The sequence below is a fragment of the Martes martes genome (genome assembly GCF_963455335.1).
Source record: "Martes martes genome assembly, chromosome: 9".
Lineage (NCBI taxonomy): Eukaryota > Metazoa > Chordata > Mammalia > Carnivora > Mustelidae > Martes > Martes martes.
In genome coordinates this window covers 67,093,187-67,106,541 of record NC_137896.1, presented here as the reverse complement: position 1 = coordinate 67,106,541, position 13,355 = coordinate 67,093,187, and the positions used below count along the sequence as shown (strand labels likewise).

The 13,355-nt window shown below is 37.0% G+C and overlaps 1 protein-coding gene across 1 annotated transcript in view; it reads right to left on the bottom strand.

Annotated features, from left to right (window-relative positions):
- The window catches only part of MSH2 (mutS homolog 2), a 76,871-nt gene that overhangs the window by 18,416 nt on the left and 45,100 nt on the right, over nucleotides 1-13,355 (bottom strand). Inside the window, exon 8 of the mRNA XM_080813519.1 lies at nucleotides 11,722-11,831. Within this exon, the coding sequence (XP_080669645.1) occupies nucleotides 11,722-11,831 (110 nt within the window). The remainder of the gene's footprint in view (nucleotides 1-11,721; nucleotides 11,832-13,355) is intronic.

Below are 13,355 nucleotides of genomic sequence, written 5' to 3'. Positions count from 1 at the left end.
AATACTGAAAACTGGTAAGCAAAAAGGTAAACTATGAAAAGAGAAAACCAAACCAAATAACATCTACTCATTCCTATGAGATTGTCCAATAGGAATCCCCTTTTTGAAATAAAACAATTAAAACTTAGACAAAAGTAGGAAAGAATACCTTTTAAAAAAGAATGAGGCATATCCTTACAGACACTAAGAACTATTAAAAAGAATTAGGGGGGAAAAATTAATAAAAAATTTAAAAAAAAAAAGAATTAAGGGAGGGAAGCCCAAATGTTGCAAAGCAAGCAACTCTTACCTCAGGGATTAAGTTAAAGCTCCACGTTGGGTGTGGAGCCCATTTAAAAACATAACAAAATCAAACAAACAAACAAAAACCTACTAAAAATAATTATGTAGAAAAGCACAATAAAGGAGAGTCAGTTTTCTAAGACAGGGAGATTTTTAAAAAACTTTATAAATGGGATTAATAAGATCTCTTGCCAATTACTCCCCACTTATTCAGAGCACACCTTTTTCACATACCAAACACAATAAAGAATTAAAATAACAAAAAGTTAGCAAGAAAAAAAAGAATAAAACATTTATCAAATAACTTTCTAAATTTAAACCAACAAGAGATTTCATCATACTAAAATACAAATTTTTGAATAAACCTAATTGAAAAAAATACAAAAAGATCTGTAAAAATAGCTATACAAAATGTAAAAATGGAAAGATCAACTTTTTCTTTATAAGGGAACCTGGTTTGCAAGTATCTAAAAAATATCAAGGTCGTTAAATAGACCAATATAAAAACACACAATTCACAGAAGAGAAAATAAGTAGTAAACTAACCCACAGGAAAATGTTAAAGCTCAACAATAAAAGATATGAATATTTAAGTAACTTAAGATATGATTCTACAGCCCTTTTTTTTTTTTTTTTTAAGGAAAAGAAATCCTACCACCAGATACTAATGAGGCTACAGTGAAATTAGTATACTCATTCATTTCTGGTGAGAATCTAAGTTGTTATAACCTTAAAAAAAAAGGCAGTATGAGACTAGATTCAGAGATATTTGTTATACTCTTTGACACAGCAATTCTACTCTCAGGAATTCAACCTCAGGAATAATGCAACAGATGCAAAACAACACAGGGATGAGTAAGATCTCTGCAGATTTATCTGTTACAGCAAAATCCACAAATGATAAACATTTGCACAATGATACATCATTAATATTACACATTTGATTCAAACAGACAGTGACGATGATGTAGAAAAAACTAAGACTTACAATAATTTCAAAGAAAAATAATGCTACACTGGTAGCATTCAGCTAAAACTGCTGAAGAACTTGCCTCTTCCAGTCAACTTAAGAGAGGCAGAACCATGTCAAGCTCCTAGCCTTGCCCCATCTTCCAGAAGTCTTCTGGTGAACCAACAAAACCCTGAGAATACTCACTAATAATCTAAATCTGGAGAAGAAAGCAGAACTGGTATCCTTCCATTTTCCATTCTCAGGAGGGGGAATGACCTCTAGTTGTCTGTCCAACAACATCACTCACCTATCACCAGAAACACACACACACTCATTACATCAGACTACACACAGGAGATGGAGAAAAAGAAATCCAGGCTTGGAACTCCAAAATGGGATAATGAAATTAAGAAACAAGGTGAAAGAACAAAGAAAGGAAATTAGGTCATTTAAATAAGAATAAACACAATACACCAAAGAAGAGAAAAGATACAGCTGGATCAAATTACCTGTAGTACAAATACTAAATATTATAAGCAGTTTTTTCAAATAAATGCACAGTTGAGTTTAAAAAAACAAAAAAAACCACTAGAGGTCAGAGCCCCTGCAAAGTAAAGGGTTGCCAGCATAAAGCCAGGTTATAAGGACCATTTTTAATAGCCATCTGTAGGGGGCACATGGATGGTGCAGTAGGTTAAGCATCTGACTCCTGGTTTTGGGTCCAGGTCAAGATCCCCATCTGGGCCCCATGCTGTGGGGCTCCATGCTCAGCCGGGAGTCTACTTCTCTCCCACCCTCTGCTCTTTCCCGCTCCGTGCTTGCACTCATTCTCTCAAATAAATAAATAAATAAATAAACCTTAAAACAAAACAAAACAAAAAACCTCTATCAGGCTGAGTCCCTAAGAAAGGGAAGGAAAAGACAAAATTTCCTCCCTGACAAAAAGTCGGCTTTCAGTGGGGTTGGGATTTCAAATGTCTTTATTTGTTGGCAGTGGAAAAGCCTGCTGATTGTTGCCATTTCTACTATCCTCTCCTTCTACAGAAATAGATCTGAGCACTTCTCACAGGATATGTAACTACTAAGATCAAAGAATCCATCTCCAGCTTCCCTTGCAGCTAGGTGTGGGGACAGGACTAAATTCTGGCCAAGAGAACAATGAGCAGAAATGCTGTGTACCGTTTCCATAACGTGCCCTCCTCTTTCCCTTTTGTCTTCTCCCACTCGCTGCAATAAAGATAAGGTAGTAAGCTGATGTGTACCTTGTCAGGCAATACCCTAAGGGTTCTGTTCTGGAGCAAAAGAGGAGGCAGATCACAGAGACAGTAGGGCTATCCTGACAGCCTCTGCCGCTTCGCTCACACTGCTCTGACAGAAAAGTAAGCCCATATTCTTGCTTATGTCACCATTATTTTATTTGGGGCTTCTTTTTTAGCAGCTAAATCTTTGCTCCAACAAATCAAAAAAGCTCCAGGCTGAGAAATTAAAAGTGTTCCTGGCTTATGGGGTGCTGGGGTGGCTCAACCAGCTCAGGTCATGATCTCGAACCCTGCATCAGGCTTCACGCTCATCTCTCTCCCTCTGCCACTCCCTTTGTCCACACACTCTCTTGCTTTTTCTCTCTACATAAATACACAAAATTTTAAAAAAACAAACAAACAAAAAACAACAAAAACAAAAGTGTTCCTGGCTTACATTGCGGGATATATGGCAAGGCAAATTTTATCTGAGGGAGGGGGAGGACGTATGATTTGCACAGACAGAACTGAGATAGATGCAAATTCATAATCTAAATATACATAACAGACAAGGAAAGAAGCCACCAACAATAACAGTAAAAAAAAAAAAAAGAGACCCAGCAGAAACAAGGGGTAGATTTAAACAAAGAAATTTTAGATATGGAATATTAAGTATATTAAAATATTTGAAGTAATAGAGAATGGAACACATGAGCAAAGAACAAGATGCTACTTATTTAAAAAAAAGACTACACAGAGTTAGAAATGAACAAAATAACTTTTATAAATAAAAAATACAGTCATTGAAAAAAAAACCCTATGGACTGGTTGAACATATCTGCGCTGAAGAGACACTCAGTGAATTGGAACATCTGAGGTAATCACAAAGAGAGCAGCACAGACGCATGGCAGAAAAAGAATGTGAAAGTCTAACATATGTCCGATCACAATTCTAGGAGAAGAGAATGAAGAGCACAACATTTAAAGAGATAATGATTGATAATTTTCCAGAACAGATAAAAGACATGAATTCTCTGATTAAGAAAACACAGCAAATCCAAATAGAAAAAAGAAGTCCACTTCTGGACTCAGCAATAAAAGGAATCAATATCTGGAACCAACACTTCCCAACAATAATAATTCAAGCTAAAGGACAGCACAATACAATCTTAGAGATATTAAGGAAAAATAACTATCTGGAATCATACACCCACTAAAATCTCCTTCAAGAACAAGGGTGATATAGACCTTTTCAAACAAACAAAACCTAACTAAACAGACTGCCAATAAAAGAACTCCTGAAGAATATTCAGGAAGAAGAAATGAATAGCAAAGAAATTGGTAAGCATATGGGCAAATCTAAACTCAACACTGACTATATAGAATGGAAATCTAAAGGGGTAAAAAACACAGAACTAAAATACCAGCCCACAATGAAGAAATGTAATCTGATCTCAGATATCCTAAGACCCTATTATTTTGGTAGCTAAGTGAGAAGATACTGACAGACTTGCTTTTGATAAGACATGTATACATACTTTGTAAAAATCTGTGACTAATTTCCAAACCAGTGGAAGTATGACAGGATGGGGAGGATAGGAAAGGGAAAATGGAACTTTAAAAACCCAACTGATATGTAAGAAAGACAGAATGAGTAAGGGGAACCAGGAAGAATAGGAATCACATAGTAATATGATAGAAATAAATCCAAATTGTCACTTAAAAAAAGATTATCAAAATTTAAGATAAATAAAATCCAGCTATAAGCTCTGTTACTATAAAGACTCACAAAGGATGGAAAAATATACACCATGTAAAAAACTAAAAAGAAGGACTTTGGGATAGCCCTCTATCAGACAAAAAAACAGAAACAAAAACAAAACCAAAACACAACAACTAAGGCAAAAAGCATCACTAAGGACACTGTCTCTAAAGAATGATGAAGGCTCAGTTCACCACAAAGAAAAATACAGTTGTGTGTTGAGAAACGTATAAAGTAATAACGGACTGAACCATAGAAAGAAATCCAAACTTCTCTCAATAACTCAGCAGATCAACGATTAGCAAGCATACAGACAATGTGAACAGAAGTAAAGCTTTATCTAATCTAATGAACACACAGAAAATTCTGCAACCAAAATTAGGGAGCACGCATGATCCTCAAGTACACGGAGAACATTTATGAAACTGGGATGTACCAAGCTTAGAAATTAAAAAAATACACACACACACACACACACACACACACACACACACACACACACACACATTTCTAAACAAATGGTAACAGGAATAAAATTCTGACAAGTGAGTAAGAGATTGTACCTTTAAAAACTTGTAAGATACATCAGCTAAAGCAACATAGAAAAGTATAATCTTAAATGCTTACTGAAAAAGAAAAGGCTGGAAAAATAGTGAGCACTCAACTGAAGAGGTAAAAAAACAAAAACAAAAACAAAAATAGATGGAAAAATATACATAAGAACTGAAATTAATGAAATAAAAAGCAAAGATACAAAAGAGGATTTAAAAAGTCACAAACCAAGTCTCTAAAAAAATACAAACTATGGAAACGAGGCACAAATTATATTAAAAATAAGTGGGAACAGGTGCCTGGGTGGCTCAGTGGGTTAACCCTCTGCCTTCGGCTCAGGTCATGATCTCAGGGTCCTGGAATCAAGCCCCAGAGCCCCGCATCGGGCTCTCTGCTAGGCAGGGAGCCTGCTTCCCCCACTCCTCTGCCTACTTGTAATGGATCTCTCTCTGTCAAATAAATAAATAAATAAATAAATCTTAAAAGGGGGGGGGGGACAGGGAATGTATCAGCAAATACAGCAGTGTTTTTTAAAAATAATAAACATTACTATGAACAACATGAGGCGAGTGGAAAATCTGAAGTACGTGTTTCTTAGAACACGGGTCTAGTATCCAAAATATACACAGAACTCTTACAACTCATCAACAAAAAGACAACCCAACTGTAAAATGAGCAAAGGATCTGGATAGAAATTTCTCCAAAGACAGATGAATAAATGGCCACCAAACATATGAAAACATGCCCAACATCATTAGCTACCAGGGTAATGCAAATCAAAACCATAATGAAATACCACTTCACATCCACCAGACTGGCTATCAAGACAATGCCCAAAATACAAATACGGTGGCTCATTAGTTGGTTAAGCAGCCGACTCTTGATTTCCGCTCAGGTCATCATCTCTGGGTCCTAGGATCGAGCCCTTTATTGATTGGGTTCTGCACTCAGGATTTCTCTCCCCCTCCCTCTGACTGCAAGCTCCCACAAGTGCCACCTCTCTCACTTTCTCTCTAAAATAAATAAATCTTAAAAAAATAATAACTATTAGTAACAATGTGAAGAAACTGGAAACCTCCTATATTGCTTGTGGGAATGTTAAATGGTGGAGACACTTAGAAAAACAATCCGGTGATTCCTCAAAAAATTAAACATAAAATTACCATATGACACAGCAATTCTATTCCTAAATAAATACCTAAAAGAACTGGAAACAGGTACTCAAATACTTGTATATCACTGTTCATAAAAGCCCCAATCATAATAGCCAAGAGTCAGAAACTACCTGAAGGTCCAACAACAAACAAAAGCAGAAACAGAACCATAATACAAAGAACTGGTAACTGCCAGAAGGCAGGGGGATGAGAGGATGGGCAAGACCAGCAGGGGGAATGGGAGGCACCGGCTTTCCATTATGGAATGAGTAAGTTGCAGGGATGAAACATGTAGCTCAGGGAATATAGTCAATGGTACCGTAGGAGCATTGTGCATTGAGCAAATAGCATTACATGTTGACTTCTCCACGTCGTACACTGAAACTAATATTAACATAGTGTGCCAACTACACTTCAATCAAAAAATAAAAAATAAATAAAAAATAGGAAACAAGGACAACTATAAGCAAAAATGTCAACATGTATTTAGAGATAATTCTAGGTGGGAGAATATGAATACTTCCTTTTTTGATATTTCTTTTTCATTTCCAAGAACAAAAATACTGAAGCATTTATATACTACAGTACCTTTACAGTTTATATACACTCACACAATGATATACTTGTATTAAGATCATGCAACTGTGGCTTTTTAAAAACTCTTTCAATTTTTTGTCCCAGTATTGTCAGTAAAGATTTATCTAACATTACTTCTTTTCCAGTAATAGAGAAAATGTCAGTTAATAAGTGTATACGAAAACTAATATTAAAAGGTAAAGTGCTCAAATATGGTATAGAAAGATTTTTAAAAATTTAATGTATCTCACTGAATCACCCAATCTAACTGAAACTATTTTTTGGTGAAAATTCATTGCCTTTTTGAACCTTGTCCTGGGGCAGCACAGATCTACATTTCTATTTACTTCAAAAATAGAAAATTTTTCCATAAGATTTATGGAAAGCAGACACAAAAGCACCTGAAGCATTACATACAAAGCTAAGCCTAGGAAAAAAGGCAATTAACCCAACCATGCATGTAAATTACCGCTCCCTTCATCACTTAAGCTCTTAAGTGCACAGCTGGAAAACATGAGTAAAGCTTTCAGAAATCATACATGAAATGACTGCTATCCTCTGAGGTCTGTTCAAAGTAAAGTAGTTCTGAGTCATATAATTTAAATGTGTAAATTCATTAAAAATATCTACAATGACAGTGAAGGGTTGAATTCACTTTATAACCCAAGGTAAGTTTAAAGGTTTATAACAGAATAAAGAAGATACTGTATTAGGCTGATTCCCTAGAGAATCAAGAGCAGGTTATAACTAGGAATCATATTTATTTAAAAGATAGCCTCACACTATAAAACATGAAAACCTTTAGTTACAGGACAGTATCTTAGTCGACATGGCTGATTGTCTACACCACAGTCATTCCCCTTCTTCCCCCTTTCCAGTAGTGCTCTCACATTTGTCTATCTCCAACAGAGGGATACCAACCACCCCCCAGTTGTCTTAGGCCCACATCATTCTATATCCCTGGCCACAATCACCGCTTAAATGGCCCCATCAAAGCAACCTGCAGGACTCTTCCTTGGAATGTTGCATGAATTGCTACTGATAGGCAGCCAACCTAGGACCAAAGAGGAACCAGCAAGAGTTAAGCTGAAATTCAAATCACAAAGAAAAGATCGAGAAATTAGGTCCGTTGGATGGTGTCATTGAGCTGCTGGATTAAGCAACTCTAAATTAAAGCTAACCCTATTTCTAGACTTCTAATTTCATACACCAGGGTGTACTGAGGTTCAAGTTATGTGCAAAATAAACAGTCCTAACTGATACTGAGTTTAACCTCAAACAGTCTAGTGGGGGTGGGGTGGGATCCACAACTCATATCTTATTGACATAGTAGTTAATGTTGATGAGGGGTCCAGAATATGTCACAGTGGCATAAAAATTACTCCAAGATGAAAGCATCCGAGAATAGACTTTGTTTCTGAACTCTCTTATCTCCCTAAAAGCAGAAACTCCCCAAAGAACTGTTGTTGTAAATCCCCTCCCAGGGAGTTTCACAACCAAGGAAGTCAAAATTATCATAAATCACTCCTAAAAGTCACTTGTTTTCCCCTAAGTGCTCTTTTTCCTCCTCTCCTATTCCCCAAGCAATAGTATATAAGCCCCAAATTCTAACAGCCTCTTGAGTCACATTTTTCTGTGAACTCAAAAATCTGTCCTCTTGCTAATCTGTTTATCAGTTTAATTAGCAGAGCTCCAAACAATGAACAGAAGAGAACAGAAAAAAATTTTTTCTTCCCCTACAAAGAACTTAATGTTCTACTTTCAGATCAAGAAATCAAGGTTTGGGGCACCTGGGTGGCTCAGTGGGTTAAAGCCTCTGCCTTCGGCTCAGGTCATGATCCCAGGGTCCTGGGATCGAGCCTGCACTGGGCTCTCTGCTCAGCAGGGAGCCTGCTTCCTTCTCTCTCTCTGCCTGCCTCTCTGCCTACCTGTGATCTCTGTCTGTCAAGTAAATAAATAAAATCTTAAAAAAAAAAAAAAAGAAATCAAGGTTTGTTAAAATTTTAAGTGACAGCAATGAAATTAGGACAAATAACCTCTTCTTTTCCAGTCTATATCCATATAATTGCACTGCCTGCCTTCCTAAAATCCACTCTTCCCAGACACAAAATTTTACAACACTCTAATTCTATAGCATTGAGAATTAACACTACTATTTTACGGTCACAGTATAGTTTAGTTTAACAGATACGTGTCAAGTATTTCAGATCAAAGTAAAAAATCTTAACCCACAATAAGGAAAGTTAGTATAATGGAGCTGGAGGAAGCAGACCAGACTGCCAACATTGTTCATCTGAAGAGGGAAGAATGGTCAACTTTTGCCTCTATACTTCTTCGTATCATTTTGTTTCACTTGTTCCAATAGTAGGTGTTAAACTTTACGAGCAGAAAAGCTTCAAATAAAGAAAACACTTTAAAGATTCAATTCTGGCATTTTGGTACATCATCATTTTGGCTTATCTGCTGCCAGTATGTATCCCAAGGGCTGGATCTATGCAGTCAAAATACTGCACGACAGGAGGGAAGGCAGGCCAGAAGGTGGGGAAGGAGTAAATCAAATGCATAATATGAAGCGAAAGTATCCAACCTTTTATCATCCTGCTACTTTTTGTAATTATCATAGTAGTGGCTAATATTTTATGTATAATGCAAACAATCTGCTTACTGCATAAGACAGCTTTTCATGTCCCAGAGCGGGAGAGGGAGAAGAGAGGTCCTATTAGGCAGGGTCTCCGCATCTATTGGGCAGGCTATGAACGTGATGACCCAGATAAAAAGGCAGATGCATGGGGTCTTCAACAGAAGATCTATACATTTACATAGGGGCTATAAATTTTAAGAAACTCTTCAACATTCTCAATTTATACACACCAACTTCTGGCCAGATAATGCCCAGTGACTGCCCAAGACCGCAGCACTTGCAGCGGTGAAAAGAAATCACGAGCTCATTCTCACTTTGAAAAATGATTGCATTTCTAATTTATTAGGAGTGATTTATTTTATAAATTCTCAAAGTGTGGTTGCCAGACAAGCAACAGCATCTGGGTACATGTGAGAAATGCAAATTCTCTAGCCTCACCCCAGACTGAACGATTCTCACTCTAGGGATGGAGCCCAGCAATCTGTTTTATAGCAAGCCCACCAGGTGGTTCTGATACATGTTTATATTTGAGACCCACAATATTAAAGCATGGCAACTTTTAGAAGAATAAAGTTGGCCACAAAAGGCAAAATCAACTGCAGTATTTCAGGAAAGTTAAGCTGTGGAGACAATGGAACACTCTGATTCTTGCCTTCCCACCTCCCTATTTAAGACAGTTTTTATTAACCACCAAGAACTATACCTTTACATGCTTTCACTTAACGAATGTTTACAGAAGCATGTGGGTAGCTCAGTCAGTTAAGCATCTGCCTCCTGATTTCAGTTCAGGGTCCTCAGTGAGGAGTGTGCTTGTCCCTTCGCCCCGAAAAAATAAAGACCATTTACAAATATCCAACTCTGCCCCATCAGGGGTAACGTCACATCCTCAGCTCCTGATGGCAGTGGTGGTTCCAGTATCACATGTCTGTGAGCATCATTTCTGCCCCGCACTTATCTGAAAGTTGTACACCTAAAATCATTCCATTAATAGCAACATGACAGAGGTAACAATAGCTAAAATGCAAGTTTTCCCAAATGAGGGTTGAACAATGCAAGTGTTTTGGCTGCCTGGAGCTATCACTGACAAAACAGTACCAGGAGAGTAAAGGATCTATACTTACATACACATATGCATGGACTTCTAAATCCAAAGAGCACACAGTAAATGAGGCTTAACTGTTATAACCCTGGGGTAACAATCCAGTGAAAGCAAAATAAATCCACGTCTCATAGGGCAAACTAACTCAAATCCAGTTATTAAAAATGCAAAGAATCTAACAATTAGCAAACCAAACTATTACCTTAATACAAATATTGTGAGAGCACATATTCTCTGCATGATCTTTTTTTTTTTTTAAGATTTTATTTATTTATTTGACAGACAGAGATCACAAGTAGGCAGAGAGGCAGACAGGGAGAGAGAAGGCAGCAGGCTCCCTGGTGAGCAGGGAGCCTGATGCGGGGCTCGATCCCAGGACCCTGGGATCATGACCTGAGCTGAAGGCAGAGGCTTTAACCCACTGAGCCACCCAGGCGCCCCTGCATGATCATTTTTGACAGAAAATTTAGTGTAGAAAATTTTAAAGATATTGTTTTTAAAAATTGAAAAATTGAAAAACATTACATGTAATGGTCCCATATTAAATTTGTTCTATAAACAAACTTTTGACAGTAAAATTTACCATTCCATAAACTTCACTTTCAAATTAACTTTCATACAAGGATATTTTTAGCTATTTCAGAAACTATTCCCATTTTGTATTTGTATATAAAATTACTGCTTAACACTGTTAAAAACCTGAGGATATAGATCGCTTCTTACACCCTAAATGCTCTTCTCACCTAACAAGAAATTTGGAACTAAACAGTATTTAGAGAATGGTTAACTTTTCGGTTATATCAGCAACTATTTAGGAAATACACACATATTCTAATCTTTTCCCCCGAAGACTTTCCTACATGAAAAATAAACAAAGGAGAAGTTGCATTCTCATGTGTTCCACATTTACCTTTATCTTCGTCTCTTTTCCAGTGACTACAATTTTCCTTCTCTTTTGAAATTAAAACAGAACTCGGCTTGCATATGTGGAATCTTTTACTTGTGAGATTTCCTTTAACCAGGCCAGTTATGCCTGTCAACCAGGCCAGCCATTTCCTATTAATCTTTATTCATCCACTAAAACAACTGTTTTTTTTTTTTAAGATTTTATTTATTTATTTGACAGAGAGAGCTCACAAGTAGACAGGCAGGAGGGGGCGGGGGGGGGGCAGGCTCCCTGCTGAGCAGAGAGCCCGATGTGGGGCTTGATCCCAGGACCCTGGGATCATGACCTGAGCCGAAGGCAGAGGCTTTAACCCATTGAGCCACCCAGGCGCCCCAAACACCTGTTATTTTTAAAAAAGCAACAAACTCGCCCCATCAATTAATCTTACATCCATGGTCTCAAAGGTGCCTCACAAAAATACCAAAATCAAATACTAAAGAAAAAAAAAAACTCTGAAAAGTTTTCTGACACTCATTTCAAAAATACTTTGCTGCTTGAATTCAAGAGTAGATTACATACCTGATCCATATCTAAAGTTGTTTCTATCATTTCCTGAAATTTGGAGAAATCAGAACGAAGATCAATAAGAGGAGTGACAAAAATGGCCAACAATAAACTCTGGTGTTTTCCTAAAAGAGAGCAAAAAATAGTAAATAAAATTCATCTCAGATAACAAACAGCATTTGATCCCAAAAAAAGTGCAGCCGGTCTCCAAAGTTACTATTTACTCCTGTATTTTAATTGAAATGTGTTTAATATTTATTTTATAGGAAGGGAGATAGTCTGGCACGCAATGCTTCCTAATAAAACACTGCCTCCCCTGCCTGTCTGTAATCTCCTTCATAAGGAGCACTAGAGATGCAGAAACATGAAATTAATTACAACTAAATGAACTGTATTTCTCTGCAGATTTAATAACCCAAAGTCAAAGTCATTAAAATAAAATGCCTCTAACTTACCTTATATCCCTAATTTCCACTAATAATACAGTGTTCCAATTAACAAAGGTTAAATCAAGCCAAGTATTTACACTGGCACTTTACTTGATGTTATTTAAGAGCACAAGCTGCGGAATTATATGAGAACAAGTAAGTGAAGCAACAGAGTCTACAGTGTGAAAGGCATGAGGTACAGACCTGGGTGTCAACCCGAACTCTGCTACCTACTGGCTCTGTGAACTGGAGCACGTTACTCTGAGCCCCTTTGCCTTGTCAACGGGAGTAATGACAACAGCGACCCAGAAGAGGAATAAATGAGATAACTCTACATTAACACTTAATATAATATGCTTGACAATTAACAGGAGCTCAGCTACGGTTACCATGTATTGTTACTGGTTACATTGCAAGTATTTTTTTTTCTGACCTCCAATAAATTCTTTTACAAGAATTCTGCAAGTGATCTCTAGCCTACTGCATTTTGCTCCAAAGCAAGAGTTTCTTATCTTTTCTAAAAGTAGCAATAGCTCTTGATTGAGAAAACGATGAAAAGCTACTATGAAGTCAGCAATATTACTGCAAGAATTAATCTTTTATTAATCACAACAGCATCTACACATATTTAGAAAATAGTACATATGTGTGAAACATTATTTAGACAGTCTATAAAGAACACTTTGCCCACATAGTGTCTGTTGTGCTTCAACGCCTGGTTCCTTATTCTGAATTAACTAGCTCATACATTATTGGTAAATAGGAGAATGATGGAAGCAAGGTGAGGAGGTGGCACTGGTTCACAAATGATTTTTTCCTAGCCCACTAATGTTTTTAAGTGATCAAGGGCAAGCTTTCAGAGTAAACTTAGCCATATATGAAGACCTCGGAGTAATTGGCCCAATGGCCAGTGTACTTACCACTATGCTAAGATACCAAGAAAAGCAGAGTATAGATGAAAAGAACAAAAACATCTGCTGGTGTTTAAAAGAATTTTTTTTTTTAAACTAAATTCTGTACCCTGGTTCAGATGTTTAACTTTCATGAAACTGACCTTTTTTAGAAGCAAACAGCCTTACAAGGCATCTCAAAGGAGGAACAAGAACCCAAGACTTTAAGGCTGCATGCAAAGAATCACCTGATGCTCATGCTAGGTACAAAGCAATGGAAAATGTATGCAAGCTACTGTTCTATTAAAATTTACTAATGCTTTTGCTAGTA